This window comes from Pseudopipra pipra, chromosome 17 (assembly GCF_036250125.1).
Source record: "Pseudopipra pipra isolate bDixPip1 chromosome 17, bDixPip1.hap1, whole genome shotgun sequence".
Taxonomy (NCBI): Eukaryota; Metazoa; Chordata; class Aves; order Passeriformes; family Pipridae; genus Pseudopipra; species Pseudopipra pipra.
The window spans coordinates 4,429,054-4,444,336 of NC_087565.1; the positions used below are offsets into that span (position 1 = coordinate 4,429,054).

The window sequence follows — 15,283 nt, forward strand, 5'->3', positions numbered from 1 at the left end:
CTTTGCTTTTCCATGCTGGCCCTGTGACCTCTTTTTTTGGCCAGGGCTGGCCCCTTGCAGGTGATGCCCATTGCCCTTCCCAGAGCCCGACCTCCTCTGCCGCTTCGAATAACTGATCTGCAGGAAACCCACATTGCCAAGGCACCAGCCCAACATGTGCCAATCCCCTGGGGATCAGTCAAAAAAAAAAAAAAAAAAAAAAAAGAGAAAGAAAAAGAAGAAAGAAAAAGCCCTCTCTGAAATTCCTTTTGGTTGGAGGCTCCCAGCAATCCAAGGTATTAGTTGTATTGTCGGTGTGCGGCGGCATTAGGGAGCGAGCTCAGCACACGCCGACGTTGAAAGGCTCATAAATGTAATGAAGTCCCTGTGACACCTGCTCCTCTCCACACTTTAAACGTGAGCCATTGGTCCACAGGGAACCAGGGCTTTAAAAATACAAATTATAGTAATTGTCTGCTGTGTTATTGGGAAGATTGTAATAAACGTGGAGCACAACGCCGCGGTGCCATGAGCTGAATGCTAACAGGATGCAGAAATTGCTCCAGGTTTTGATTCCCCACCACCACTCTTTTATTTTTTTTTCCTTTCCTCTCCAACCTCCCCATCTAACAAATCACATAAATCATCGCATGCTAACAGTGAATTTCTGGAGGGTGGCAATGGAAAGGAGAGAGGCACTCGGAGAAATTTCATCCCTCCTCTCTGAGGTGGTTTTAGCTGTGGTGCCCCACAGGCTGGGGACCTTGGTTTCCTCTCTCTGCCTGCCCAACAGCCTCCCTCCCTTCCTCCTTTCTGCCTCCAAATCTCAGGGAAAGCACCAAGCGGTGCATCCTTTGAGGGTGAGGACCCCTGGCCCATCCATCAAGAAAGGATTTTAAGATGCATGTGGGGATGCAGTGGCACATATCACACCTGCATCATCCCTGCTGCCAGCAGAGCAGCATGTGCTCTGCATGTATGTCCCTTCCTGCCCCTTGACCAAGGGGAGCAGCTGCTGGTGTCCCTGCTCTCTCAGGGGTGTTGGAGGGTTAGCCTGGAACCTCCTCATTTGGGGATGGCCCAGGAGCTGGTTGGATCCTTCTCTAACTGGGCCTTGTAGAGGATGTTCTAAAGTGAATTTGTTTTTATTATGTCAAATCCCACTTGTAAATGGTCCTTTCCCTCACTTTTCTCTTTCCTTCTTGTTGTCTCAGGAGGAAATGTTCCACGTGGTAACACTGCAGTAAAACCCAAACTGTCTTGTCCCCAGCCTACCAGGCTATGATCCCTGTCCCTGCTCACATCCCAATCCTGCTGTTTCCCCTTGGCATTTGCTGCCAAACATTCCTGCCTGCAGAGAGAGCGTCTGTGTCGAGGGCAAGATGTAAAACAGCTCTTTGACCACTTCAGCACCTCTGTTGACAACTTTAATGAAATCCCATTTATATTATTCCAGCTGTTTCTTTCTGCCATGCCTTGGAGGTCCCTGCTTTCCTGCTCCCACCTCCAGGCACTGCCTGATTTCAAAGCCTCCCTGACACCAGGGCTTGGGTGCTGCACCCCAGAGGTGGCTGCACTTCAGCCTTCTGCTACCTTGTGGTATGTGGTGATGTTTAATTAATATCAAGCACTTTGAAGTCCCCAATGTTACTTATTCATGCTCGTGTTCCCTGCAGACCCTCCTGTTTGATGTCCACATTGGGGGTGTTATTTAGACGCAGCCCTCTTTGTGGCAAATTTAAGAAGAGAGGAGAGGTTGCTCTTTAGGGCATTTGTGAAAAGTTGCCCTTCTCAGGCAGGAGACCATTTCGGACACAAATTCAGAGATTTCTGAATACATGCCGGCATTCCACTGGGGTGCTCAGAGCACTTCTGTGATGTAAACCCAGAGAAATCAGTTCTGCCCTTAACAAGTGCAATCTCAGGCACAGCTGTTCTCCATCACTGAGCATCACATCTGGGTGTCTGTTCCTCTGTGGTACTTAACAAGCAGAGGGTCCTTCCTGTGTCCTGGGATGTGGAAATTAATTTAAACTTGCTAAGTTTGGGCACGGTGTGTTGAACAACTGCATCAAAGCAAGAAACCTCCATCTCAAAAACATGGGAAAGCTTTCCCTGCTGCCGAGGTATTTACATGAAGCAATAACCACATGCAAGATTGTCCTTTAATGATAATTTTCTTGTTATCTTTCAGCAATGATTTTTTTCTTTCCGTTGCAGATGAGTTTAGAAAATGACGATAAGAGAGCACGCACGCGATCCAAGTCTGTCAGAGGTGAGCAGCTGTTTATCCCACAGCACCAGGCTGTACAGTCCTGAGCTCCCTGCACTTTGCTTGTTCCAAATAGGCTTTGATTTTTCAGGTCCAGGCTTGACTCTTTAAGTTACTCTCACTGCCCCCCGCTCCCCAACCCCGCTGAAATTTTTCTAAAAATCCTGCAAAACTCCCAACCACAAACCTATACAGGTCCTTATGATATTTAACCCTCATCCTCTACACCCAGAAGAAGGAAAATAACAAGCAAATTAAAAAAAAAAAAAAAGCCCCCGTGCATGCTTTGCTGTAGGGGATGGCAATCACTGGAGCTTCAGATCAGCTCCCGGGGCTTTCATCATGCTCACTCTGCCAGCGGCTTTGAAGTCGCACATCTGAGAGAGCCTGGCAGAAGTAGCTCATGTTGGAGAAGCAAACGGGCTGTCCCCCGGCAGGGATGGGGGGACAAATGACTGGTTAATGCAAAGCTTGATTGCTGTTTATTTTCTGATTTAGAAAAAAAAAAAAAGGAAAAGGAAAATAAGTGCAGGTCTCTGCGCGCTTTCTCTTCAGGAGAAGGTGAGGGGCTCTGATGCAGAGCCCGGGGTGTCACCTCAGGTGGTCCCACATCCGTGTGTGATGGTTACAGACCAGCCTATCTATTTTGGTTCCTTTTTATGGTTGTGGATTTGACAAATGACAAAGCTGGCTGGAAGTGAGGAATGAACAAGGCTGGAAAGGTGTGATGGCTGCAGGGACTGCAGCTTCATCCTACAGAGGGGCTGAACCACCTTCCTTTGTCCTCACCTTGCTTTTCACAGCATCTGCATATTTTGAAAAAAAAACCAAACCCAGATGCTGCCAGTTGTGTTGAACCAAGCTTGGATGTTTGGATTTCATTGCTTTGTTGCACATACACAAAGGTGCTCACTCAGGTTGCAAATGAGAGCCCCCTAATTCTATTTATTTTCTCACACCCTGCCTTCCCCACACTTGAATCTGGGTTTCTCCATGTGAAAAGGTAATTTATTATGTACACCCTGGGACTTGCCACTGCCTCCAGTTTGTTGAAGCTTGTGAGTCATCCCACCGGGAGCTGGATCCCAGGAAACCCAATTAGCTCAAACAAATTGAGCAAACGTGTTATAGTTTTTAGCCTGGGTGAATTTAAACTTATGTTGAGGGATTTTTTTCCTCCTGATTATTTGGATTCCTGGCTGGATGTAAGATTTCAGCTATGATGATGTGAAGTTATTGCATATAGTTACTGTGAGCAGTGAGAAGTCCTCTTATTCACAAATGGGGAATAATCCCTGAAACCCCTACAAACTGTTTACCCTAAACCTCAATTAACACATCTCCTACTATATGTCTGAGCATTGGTAGGGGCTCAGTCCAGTGTGACAAGGGGAAGAGAAAAATGGTGGTTTAGAGGTAAATATGCCCATTGCAGCAAAACAGTTGTGAACTGTGGAAAAAGAAATTGATGAGCAGATTTTAAGGGCAAATGTAGAGAAGGCGGCATGAGAAAACTTGGTCTTTACTTAAACTTGAGTTACACGCATGTCAGTATAGCTCCAAAGTCATGACTTCAAAGTTATCTGTGTTCAGAGAAGAGAGGTGGTCCCTGAAGCTGCAAACGTGCACTCAGGTGCTTGAAAATAAGCACAGATATGAGGATTTACAGGGCAGGATTATGATTTACTACAGGCTGGCATGCAGTAAAACGACAGCAGGATAGATTTTCCCTTTCTGTCCTAAATGGGATGCCCCAGGAGGCAATAGAAACGCAGCTGCAGGCAGGAGAGTTTCCCCCGGAGAAGGGGGATGTCTCGGGGGTGGGGCCGGGCACCCCTATTGTGTGTTTGACCTGTGTTTGTTTCCATTGCTGCATCTGCCCCTTCGCCCAGTGCCCACGGAGCTCATCGGCCAGGAGGTGAGGTAAGGACCCTGCTCCTCCTCGGCGGGAAGGGGGGGGGGGGGCACATAGTGGGACTGGCTTGGGATAAGCCCCTCAGCTTGGGAATTTGTGTGTGGGGAGCAAACCTGTGGGACTAGTGGGGTGGAGGTCTTGCTGGGGGGCTTATATCAGCAGGCACCTTGTTGTGTCCAAGTCTTATGAGTACCACTTGATAAAACATGTCAGGAACCACAAGACTTAAAGGGATGAAAACAGGAGCTCTGGAAAGGGTCACATTAGACTGGAGCCACCCTCTGTCCAATCCCACATCTAAACCCCAGCAAAATCTAATGCCCATGCTTTTTATTCCAGGATCATTAGGGACAACATCCTATGTTGTCCCAACTAACCACAGTTTCTTTTCCACATATTTTACCACCTCTTATTCCCCCCAAACAACATAGTGTCACATCACTTCTCGTGCCAGATGCTCCTCCTTTGGCCCCACGTCCTCTGTTCAGTCACTGAGGTCCTGTTGTCACTAATTTAGCAGTGCTGGCTTGCCAACAGCAGCAGCCAAAAGAGCAGGAGTGGAGCCTCTGCAGCCCCACAGAGCTTCTTAATAGATATAACAGCCTCCCCCACCTCTAAGCTCCCATTAAACCTTTCACAAGGGCTTTTGCAAGAGGTAGGAGTCTTTAACCTGGACAGGCACTAATAGCAGGGGCTGCCTCTCCTAGCAGCCTTCCTTAGAAAGCCGTGTGTGTCAAAGAGTAATTGGACCTTAACCAACCCAATTTCAGAGCATTTCTGCTCCTCCACTCTCTTATTACTCTGGAGAGCCGGGAGGAGCGAGAGGTGGGCATGCCCCTTCTCCAACTTTTATTGCTGAACACTTGAGTGGAGGTGGTAATTGGAGCAGGTGACATATCTAAGGGGCAGGACAGAGTGCTCCACAAAGCCATCTCTGCAGCTGTCACCTAATTGCCTGAATAACTGGACGATTAATCGACTAATTGGAAGCAGGGCATCGTCTGCATAACAATAAGAAGCCCTTTTGTCAAGCAGATGAAGGCTGGAGAGAGGGGGAGAGCTGGTCGGTGTGGTGGCTTTCGAGAGATGGAGAGCAGCTCTAATAGACCTCGAAGCTCCTTTCCCCTTTTGGGACTCCTGCCAAAATACACGAAACCTCCCCAAAGGAGAGAGGGGAGGGGAAACCTGGCCCAGAGCATGTCGAGCATCACCTCTGTGCTGGTGCTTTTTAAAGGCATTAAATTAACACATTGAAGCCAGAAACATCCCAAATCGGCACCTGCCTTGGCAAACCTCGATGCTCAATCACTTGGCTCTTTCCTATGTACTTTTTATTGCAGGCTTCATTTCACCACATCAAAAATGGGGTGGGGGATAATTAGCTTTAATTGATACAGGAAAACTTATGAAAGCCTGTAACATCTTCATCAGAGCTGCTCTTGTTTCCCACCGAATAAGCCTTTTTCAGGGAAGTCACTGGTGACATAAACACTGCTCTGTCTCTTGGTGTGCAGTCACTGGAAGCGTGTCGGGGGCTGCTCGGGACACAGCAGCCTCAGTCAGGACTGAGGGCAATTAAAATTAAATAGACTTTTAGATCATGAGCAGCAAAGGGGGGAGCTCCCTCTTCCAGTTGCGCATGTTAGTGGGATGAGATCTATCTTTTTCTGTCTGACCTCAAATGTTCTGCTGGAGAAAGGGACACCTCACTGCCAGGCCAGACCCTGGGTGTGGTGGGGCTTGGGCTGTGTGTGGATGCCAAAAGAGCTGGGACCCATCCCCCAAGTGATGGTATTGGAGGATGCTTCAAACCAGGCCACAAGCAAAGGGGACAGCAGGGAGGGGGACTTGTCTTGGAGGAGCCAGGAGGTGCAGCTTCCACCCTCCCAGAGAGCTGTGTCCCCTTAGTGGATGTGCTGCCACCATTTGCCCTCTCAGAATCAGCTTCGCTAACCTAAATCAAGCTAGTCTCCCTGGAGGAAGGATTCCTACTCTCCTGACAGTTCAGCAGCCCTTTTCTGTCCTGCTTTTGGGTTGAATTATATTATTTGAACACAGCAATCTGACTTGTATTGTGGGGAGTTGAACCATTAATAACCCACCAGTGCCCCCAGAGCTGCTACACCCATTAGTGCAGTCAGACCTTCCGTGTCCTCAGCTTTTTGCAAGGGCTGAGCCCTCTGCTGAGAGCAGAAATTCCGAGTCCCTAAAGCCTGACTTGGCACTTGATACTATTTAATGTTGTCCCGTGTTTTTTACTCTAAGAATAACAGGCTGGCCAGATCCCCTCTGGGCTGGTGATGCCTTCTCCCTTTGCACTGTCATCGAGAGATTTCATTAGCGCTTCCAACTTCCTGGGCTGAGGGTGATACAGTGCTAAATGAGGTTATTAATCCTACACAACTCCAGAATTCCTCAGACATCAGGCAAGTCACTTGGGCATCCTATAATCAATGCCATAATCTGGTTTTGCCAGAAAATGTTTGCTTTAATGCTTCTTATCTGGAGCCCTTACAGCTCCTGAAGCTGGGACTAATTACCCCTGCAGGGAAGGCGCGTGGTCCCGTGCAGAGGGATGCTCAAGCGAAGGCAGCGGTGGCTGAGAGTGTGGTTCAGAGCTCCCTGCAAGTCTTTAACTCACCCTCTTCTGCAGAGCAGCAGGGAAAAAAATGCAGGGATTTGGGAGATCTGGTCACCTAAATCCCATTCATCCCTCCAAAAGTGGGGCTCTGAGGTGCTTTTGAGGATTTTAGTCCCGGTGATCTTCACCCAAAGTGCTCTGCCAAAAACCTCCTTGACCTACTTTTCTAAAAACCACCCATTTCTTGCTGTAAGGAACTCCAGTTTCTTGATAAGCCACCAAATAAGGAAAAAACCCATGTTTTCCTCCTGAGAAAAAGAAAACTGGAGTGGCAGCGGGGAGGCAGAGCGCAGTAGCTATCTGCCTTTAAAAGCTTGCTCTTACACACGCAAATCTTTAATTAAACATACTCATAAAACTATAGTGAACCCGTTCATCTAATTAAATGGGGTGAGTAATTTCATTAATTTTTAGCAAACTGCAAGGCTGCTCTCCTGCCCTCCTCCCTTGGAATTCAAAGGGACAAACTGAACCATTTGAGGGAAATTATCTTCCCGTTTGCAGTTATTTTGTTCCTTGGGCACAGGACCTGTTTAACTGACCGTAGTTTATACACTTCTAATTAAACAGTAATTCCCCAAGTCCTATTGCTGTTCTTGATGTTTTGCTTTTTTCCCTCTCAAGCTGTCCAACCCCAGGCTGTAACGGCTCAGGACACATCCGTGGGAAGTACGCGAGACACAGAAGGTGAGGCTGCATTGGAGGTAGTGGAGTGGAAAACTGTGAGCAAGAAACCCAGACACAGAGGTTCACTGGAGAAAATCTGATTTAGACCAGCAACCCAACTCCTCTGTCCCAAATCTGCCCACTAGAGAGCTGGTTTCTGTCTCTTCATCAGTCCCCAGGGGATCCTGGGGAAGTCTGCCTCTCCAGGCTGACAGCAGCCTTCCTACAGAGCCCAAAACATGGCAGAAGTACCTGACTCAGGTGCCAGGGATTGGTGGGAGCTGCTGACAGGCAGAGATTTTGGTCTGCTCGGTGTCTCTATGGATGGGGAGGGGAAAAAAGAACACAGTTTGCCTTTGAGGCCATGCCAGCCTTAACTGATGGTTGGGCTGCTAGGATGGTCTTTTTGGTAGTATTCGTGTATTTGTCCCACTTGCCTTTGCCTAACCAGCTGGGATGAGGCAGCCAGGCCTTTCTCACTTGGCAATGCCTTCTCTCTGCTCCTTGACCCCATCTGCAGTTTACAAAGCTGCCCTCTCGCAAAGAAGAGGAAACTTCAGGATGCGGAGGCCGAACATCTGGTGTCGAAGAGAAAATCCCACCCGCTCAAACTGGCCTTGGATGAAGGCTACAACGTCGACAGCGACGGCAGCGAGGAGGCCGAGGCGAAGGAGGAGTCTGGCTCCGATGAGTCGGAGGGGATGCTGGAGGAGGATGAGGCGGAGGCGATGGAGCAGGAGGAGACCCGCAGCCCCGAGCAGGCAGAAGGTGCTTTATCATTATTGATTGCAGAGCTGTGTTCTGCAGATGAAGAAAGGGCAGGGAGTGTTAACAACCAGGAGTTATAGCTCCTCTGAATTATGTACAGGATGGGTCCTTCAATTATTGCACTGGGTGGAAGCAACACAGCAAACCTCTGCTTAAGCTGAGAGGGGACACACAGCAATTGTCTGCAGCATCATAAAAATGAGAGCTTTTCCACCAGGGATGCTCCCTGGGGAAAGACACATGGAAAGCAGAGAGGAACTTGCTGTGTGGCTCAGGTGGTAGCGGGGAAGGCAGCCAGGGTCCCACACTGCTGCTGAGAGGGGCTCAGCAGGAGTCATGCCCCTGGCCAGATCCAGCTGCTATCCAAGAGGAGGAGTGACCAGCAAAGGAGATGAGTCTTCAGCCAGGGTCCTGACAGTGTCTTGCTCACTGCTTTGGAGCCCTGGTCTGGGGAGCACTGGGAGCAGGAGGGTGAGATGGCTGCTGATGGGACAGGGTATGTGTGAGAGGGTAGGAAGAGCTGGGAACATGGCAAATCTGAACCCCCATGATTTCCCTTCTATGTGGAAATTCCCTTTCTACCTGCCATCCTCAAATGCAATAAATTAGGCCACGCCAGGGATAGAACAGCCAGGCTCTGGTTTCAGATAAGTTTAAATACAAAAAAAGAAATGTTTATGAGTTTACATAATTACTTTCTTTTCCTCCTTTCTTTTTCCCCTTTCTTTTTTCCTCCCTTTTTTTTTGCCCCCCTTTCCTCTTTCCCCCTTTCCTCATTCCCTCTTTCCTCCCTTCTCCCCTTTCCTCTTTTCTCCTCTTTTTCCTTCCCTTCTTTCTTTTCCCCCTTTCTTCTTTTCCTCCTTTTTTTTTTTCCTTTTCTGTCTTTTCTTTCTTTCTCCCTTTTTCTTTCTCTTCCTTCTTTCCCCCCTCCTCAGAGAGAAGCCCAGCAAAATCAACCCATTATGGACAAAACACAGCATCAAGTACATCTGGGCCCAGCAAGGCCAACTACAGCAGCTACCAAGAAATAATCGCCAACTCCCTCCTAAACCTGGGCCAAATAGCAGAGGAAACCCTCGCCATCGAGGGGCAGCTGCCCGAAGCAGAGCTGCAGGTCTCCAAGCCACCATCTGACGTTGTGCATTTGGTCCATGAGGATGCAGGAGAGGAGCTGGTGGAAGAGGAGTGCGACAAGGAGATCATCATCCAGACGGAGGATGCGGAGGAGGTCATCGAGGTCACCAGCGAGCGCAGCAGCGAGTTGTGTCCAGAGCACCGGGATGATGCCACCTGTGAGGAGTCCTGTAAACTGGAGAAGGCTGAGGCAGAAGAAGAGGATGAGGAGGAGGAGGAAGAGGATGATGATGAGGAGGAAGAGGAGGAGGAGGATGATGATGAGGAGGAAGAAGAGGAAGAAGATGAGGATGAAGAGGAGGAGGAGATGGCTCCTGAAGTGATCTGCGAAGAAGCTCCTCACACTTCTCAGGACACCCAGAAAAGCCACTGTGAAGGGCAGTTCAGCCCGAAGCCCGAGTACTCGGTCATCGTGGAGGTCCGGTCGGACGATGACAAGGACGACGACGCCCGGTCCCAGAAATCAGCCGTGACCGACGAGTCAGAGATGTACGACATGATGACGAGGGGGAACCTGGGGCTGCTGGAACAAGCCATCGCGCTGAAAGCCGAGCAGGTGAAAATCGTGCGGGAGCCCAGCCGGCTGCCAGGAGAACACGTAAAGCACTTCCAGGTGGATGACAAACAGAGCAAACCGCTGGACAGCATCCGAAAGAGCTACTATGGCAAAGGTACAGGGACAAGCCTCTCCTTCCTTTCCCAATAAAAGAGGTGAACTTGTCTGCTCAGCACCCTGTGATAATCAGGCTGATAGTGGGGGAGCTCACAGCCCACTGGGAGAATTTAGCCACAAATCCTCAATGCCCAGAGGGATGGGGACATCCTAGAGGTCAACAGCGAATGCACAAAATGATGATGAGCCCTACACCATCCTTCCTGTCAGCAGAGGAATTGCTTGGCTAAATTGTCCATTGGCCTTGAAAATCTGAGTCTGAGCTGCAGGGTTGGTTTAAAACACAAGGGGATTTTAAAGTAGAGGTAGGAGTCTGGCCACAGGAACATGAGGGGCAGGGGCTTTGGCATCCTCTGGCACTGAGCTGGCTGCCTGCTCAGTCACTGTGAGTTGCTCCATGCTCCAAACTGAGTTTCTTCCTCAAATTACTTTACTGATTCCAATTTTTGCAACTTCCTGTGTTACAATTCCACCTCCAGCAAAAAAAACTTCCAAACCCAAAGTCTCTCTCTGTTCGACTGCAAAAGTGGTAGGGGAAGCACCCTCAGCAATTTTTTGTCTCCTTTCCACCTCTTCCCCTCCAAATCCACTAACCTGCTCCCCACCGCCCTTTCCCCACAATCCTCAGATCCTTCGAGACCCGAGAAGCGAGAAATCAAGTGTCCGACTCCTGGCTGTGACGGGACTGGCCACGTCACGGGGCTTTACCCTCACCACCGCAGCCTCTCCGGCTGCCCGCACAAAGACAGGATCCCCCCCGAGAGTGAGTACATGGTGGGATAACAAGTGCTGCTTAAATTACTCTGAGGCCTTATTTCCTAGGGGGAATTTCACATCTGATGGGTAGCGCTGCCTCAAAGCTCTCTAGACAGTCCCAAACGATGTGAGTTTTATGGCTGAGTCTCTAGCACAAGCCTGATGTTATTCCTTGGAGTATAACAGAGTTTTTGGTGTGGGATGGTGCTTTTCCAGGTTGATCCTGGATGCTGCTATCCACCAAAGTGTTGTTGCTACTCACAGGAAATGTGATGGAGATTTGCTTGGAAGTCCTGCCCTTCTTAAAGATTTTTAGCACCATCCTGTGGAGAACGAGGTCCCTTCTCTGAAAATCAAAGGGGGGCTTTAAAAACGCCTGCCCACCTCCAGGAGTGTGTTAAGCAGTGCCCATCTTTACACTGAAAGTCACATGTTATTCCCTATATGGGATATCTTGTTGGGAAGAAGGGGATATTTTTCTTCCTTGCCGTCCAAACATGTGGACATACAGGAAAGGAGAGAAGTCATTCAGGATGTACAGGATAGCTGAGTCTTCTTCTATGCTCTTATCACTGTAAAATTCACAAGGTGATATATCAAGATTCACCTGTTCTACAGAAAATATTTATCATCATCATAGCAGATTTTTGTGTATGCATAGAGAGATATTTTATTTCTGCCTCTCTACCAGCATCCTAAATAGCTTTCCCTGCATAGATACATAAAAATCATGGTTGCATGTTTATGATAATGGTATAATAGACCAAAAAAAAAAAAAAAAAGGAGCCCTTCCTTATCAGTAATTTCAAAGGTTGCAGACCTGCCATAAACACAGAACTACAGGAAACAAGAAGAAAGTACAGCTATCTTCACAGACTGGAATGCAAGAAAAAATATTAATAAATAACTAACACAAGCTGTGTGCTTTGCAAAAGCTTGCAGATCAAATTATTTTCTTTACTTCTAAGGTCAGCGCTGCAGGAAGCAATAATCCTGAAGATTAAAATTAAAAAAAAAAATAAATCAAACAAAGACCAGTCCTAAGGATAAAAGCAGAGATACAACTTCAATCACTTAAAACTACCTGAAGTTGGGAGAACTGGTTCCAAAACACGGGTGGGCAGGAGGGGCTAGATGGGGGAAACTGGATTGCAATCAGCAAACGAGGAGAAAGCCCAGGCTGTGTGTAGAGATGCTAATCTAGTGCTGACCTGAGCGCTGCTGCCTTGAAAATCTTTTTTTTTTTTTCTCCACAAACTCTAACTACGGCATTTCACGTTCCCTGATTTCTAGGAAACCAGCGTACAAGACTTGATGGTTTTGTCTTTTTTTTTTTTTTCCTTCTCTCTGATTTTTATTAAGTTGTTTTTGTTTCCCTTCCCCTCTCCCCTTCTCCTTCTTGCTCTGAAGTCTTGGCGATGCACGAGAACGTGTTGAAATGCCCCACCCCAGGCTGCACAGGACAGGGTCACGTCAACAGCAACCGCAACACGCACAGGAGGTACCAGCTTTGGCTTCTTCTTATAAGGGCACAGTGACAGGACAAGAGGGAATGGCTTCCCCCTGCCAGAGCACAGGGTTAGACTGGATATTAGGAAGAAATTCTTCCCTGAGAGGGTGGGGAGGCCCTGGCACGGGTTGCCCAGAGAAGCTGTGGCTGCCCCATCCCTGGAAGTGTCCAAGGCCAGGTTGGACAGGGCCTGGAACAACCTGGGTAGTGGAAGGTGTCCCTGCCCACGGCAGGGGGTTGGAACTAGTTGAGCTTTAAGGTCCTTTCCAAGCCAAACCTTTCTATATATCATGATTCTATGTTAATGTGATTGCAGGTGCAAGGTGAGTTTGTCTCATTACTCGTTCAGTGTGGAAGAAGCAAATGTTTCTCATGGGCTTAGTGTAGCTCTGGGTCTCTGAAATGAAGGTTTTCATGCTCACTCCTCATGCTTGGTTTCCTTTTCTCTTTTTTTATCTTCTTTCAAAAAAAACCCCAAACAACAAAACAACAAACAAACCGAACTCCCACAGTTTATCTGGGTGCCCCATTGCTGCTGCTGAAAAATTAGCCAAATCACATGAAAAGCAACAAACCCAGTCTGGTGATCCTTCAAAGACCAGCTCCAACTCTGACCGAATACTCAGGTAAGCGGGAGAGCAAAGCCCAGCACCACATCCCTGCGCTGCCCCAGCCCTCCCTGCCAGGCCACGCTCCCAGGAGCTGTATCTTGATACAGCTCCCTCCAGCTGTATCTTGATACTGCTGAGTCCTGTTATTATGATCATAGGTCTCACCAAGGTGGGGAGATATTTAATTGATGGTCCCAGGGAGAGCACTGAGGACAATGAATTGCTTCTGTAGCATCAATTAATGCTGAGGCTACAGGCCAAAGGGTTTTACCAGTGCAGCAGAAGGCACTTGTGCCGATCGCTCTGCAGCACAAACTGCCAGCCAGTGATGGCTATTATATTAGCATTATAAGTAGGGTGGACTCAGGGAGGGGGAGGAGGAGATTAGGCTACATACAAATCACTCCATGGCAGTTGCGTGTAAGTCCACCTGCTTTTCTTCCTTAGCCCGCGCGGTTCAGGGGAGAAGAACCTGCCACTCATTCCCAAACCAATCACATTTGTTTTGGTATTTCGCCCATCTCTATCTTCCCGGGAGAAAGGCCTGTCTCACATTAAGGATGTCCCTGATAGATGCTGGCTTCCGCAGCTGATGTGATTCATGAGGCTACAGATGGATCGTAATATGGTTTGTTATTTTGCAGCGAGAGCAGGATAAAAACCGCGGTGCGAGCCCCGAGCAGCACTCCCACAAAGGCATCGAGCTCTGATTAATTTATTTATTTGCTCCCCAGGACTGCTGAGCACCCTGGTGCACCAGCGCTCGGTGCTTTGGAAAGGCCATTTAGGGCGATTACTTATTTATTTGCAGCGGAGCCTGCACCGGGCGCAGAGCGCTCTGAGCGCATCACGAGGACGGCCCATGCTCCAAGGAGCTCCCGCTCTGAGGAGTCACTGGTGGAAAGAGGTCACGGGAAGGAGAATAACAATAGGCCATTTATATACAATTTATATGCAAGACAAATTGATTCATGATAGGCAGCCCTGCCGAAGCGGGGCTCTAGGAGGGACTGCAGGCAGGGGAGAGGCCCTGGTGCCTCTGCAACGAACCTGCAGTGGGGAGTGGAGCTGAACTGGGGTCCTCACGCCTTTGTGTGCCACCCCGTGTCATGGGTCCCATGAGTGAGTGATACCCATTCCTGTGCTGTGTTGGAAAATGCTGCCATGCCACAGCAGTGGGCAGGACTGTTGTTTCGGATGAGATTGACACCTCAGTGTTTTGTTTAAAAAAGAGGAAAAAAAAATTTAAAAAAAGTGTGAAAAAATAAAAATGGAACCTAAGAGATCCAAACCAGATGCAGACTTGCTGAGGGAGCACAAAAGGGCCGTTGCTGCCTCCTCATGCCCAGCAAGCCCTCGGGAACAAGGTGCAGCTACACATCCCCATCACGTCTAGTCCCCTCCCAACAGTCATCTCACCAAGGAAAGGAGAAATAATTGCTGCTCATTGTTTCATCCTCAGGCCTATGTGCTTTGTGAAGCAACTGGAGATCCCTCAGTACGGAAGCTACCGGCCCAACATGGTCCCAGCAACCCCACGGGCCAACCTGGCCAAGGAGCTGGAGAAGTACTCCAAGGTCACCTTCGATTATGCAAGTTTTGATGCTCAGGTTTTTGGCAAACGCATGCTTGCCCCAAAGATTCAGACTAGCGAAACCTCACCTAAAGCCTTTAAATGTAAGTTGGGAGCAGGGATGGGCTGGGTTTCTGCATTTTCTGACTTTGTCAGCACGTTGTGAAGGCTCTTGGGATTGTGGCTTTGGGGTGGTGGGAGAGGCTTGGGGCTGAACTGCTGGATCCCTCCTGGGATGGGGAGGCTGAGATGAGAGGAGCCCATGGCCGCTGGTAAAGTTTTGCTTGGAGGAGAGTTGCTTTGGCCTCAGCTTTTGGAAGAACTGTAGTGTGAACATTAATCTCAGTGATGTCTCGAGGTGGGAGAAGTTACACAGCTGTCCTCAGTTGGTCCCCATTGCTTTGCAACTCGTATCTGTCTTTCCTCATCTAGCTAAATGGATTACAGTTTTCTTCTCTTCCATCTTATATATGACCCATTCCACCCATTTGTCTTTCCTGCCGTGCTCTGCTCTTCAGCTCTGCTACCTATCGATCACCCACCTCTATCTTCCAGCTCTCTCCTGTCGTAGCCACCCACTTCTGCTCTGTTCTGAGGACCTTGCACTGGTTATAACACTGTGGGTGAAAAAGAAATGGATAAATAAACCCTGAGGGACTGGGCTGTTGGAGCAGGAGGGACACTGCATGGGGAGACAGCCTGTGCAAATGTGTTAAACCTCCCCCTTCCCTTTGACACCAGCCATGTACCTGAAGACATCTTTCTGAGGGGAAAAAAAAAAAAAA

At 48.7% G+C, this 15,283-nt stretch overlaps 1 protein-coding gene across 6 annotated transcripts in view; it reads left to right on the forward strand.

Moving 5' to 3' along the window:
* The window catches only part of MYT1 (myelin transcription factor 1), a 65,531-nt gene that overhangs the window by 27,716 nt on the left and 22,532 nt on the right, over positions 1 to 15,283 (forward strand). For all 6 annotated transcript variants that reach the window (XM_064673993.1, XM_064673994.1, XM_064673995.1 and 3 more), the window contains exons 3-11: positions 2,200 to 2,254; positions 4,144 to 4,174; positions 7,432 to 7,494; positions 7,994 to 8,241; positions 9,177 to 10,046; positions 10,677 to 10,811; positions 12,215 to 12,305; positions 12,827 to 12,940; positions 14,388 to 14,602. In XM_064673993.1, coding sequence (XP_064530063.1) covers positions 2,200 to 2,254; positions 4,144 to 4,174; positions 7,432 to 7,494; positions 7,994 to 8,241; positions 9,177 to 10,046; positions 10,677 to 10,811; positions 12,215 to 12,305; positions 12,827 to 12,940; positions 14,388 to 14,602 — 1,822 coding nt within the window. The remainder of the gene's footprint in view (positions 1 to 2,199; positions 2,255 to 4,143; positions 4,175 to 7,431; positions 7,495 to 7,993; positions 8,242 to 9,176; positions 10,047 to 10,676; positions 10,812 to 12,214; positions 12,306 to 12,826; positions 12,941 to 14,387; positions 14,603 to 15,283) is intronic.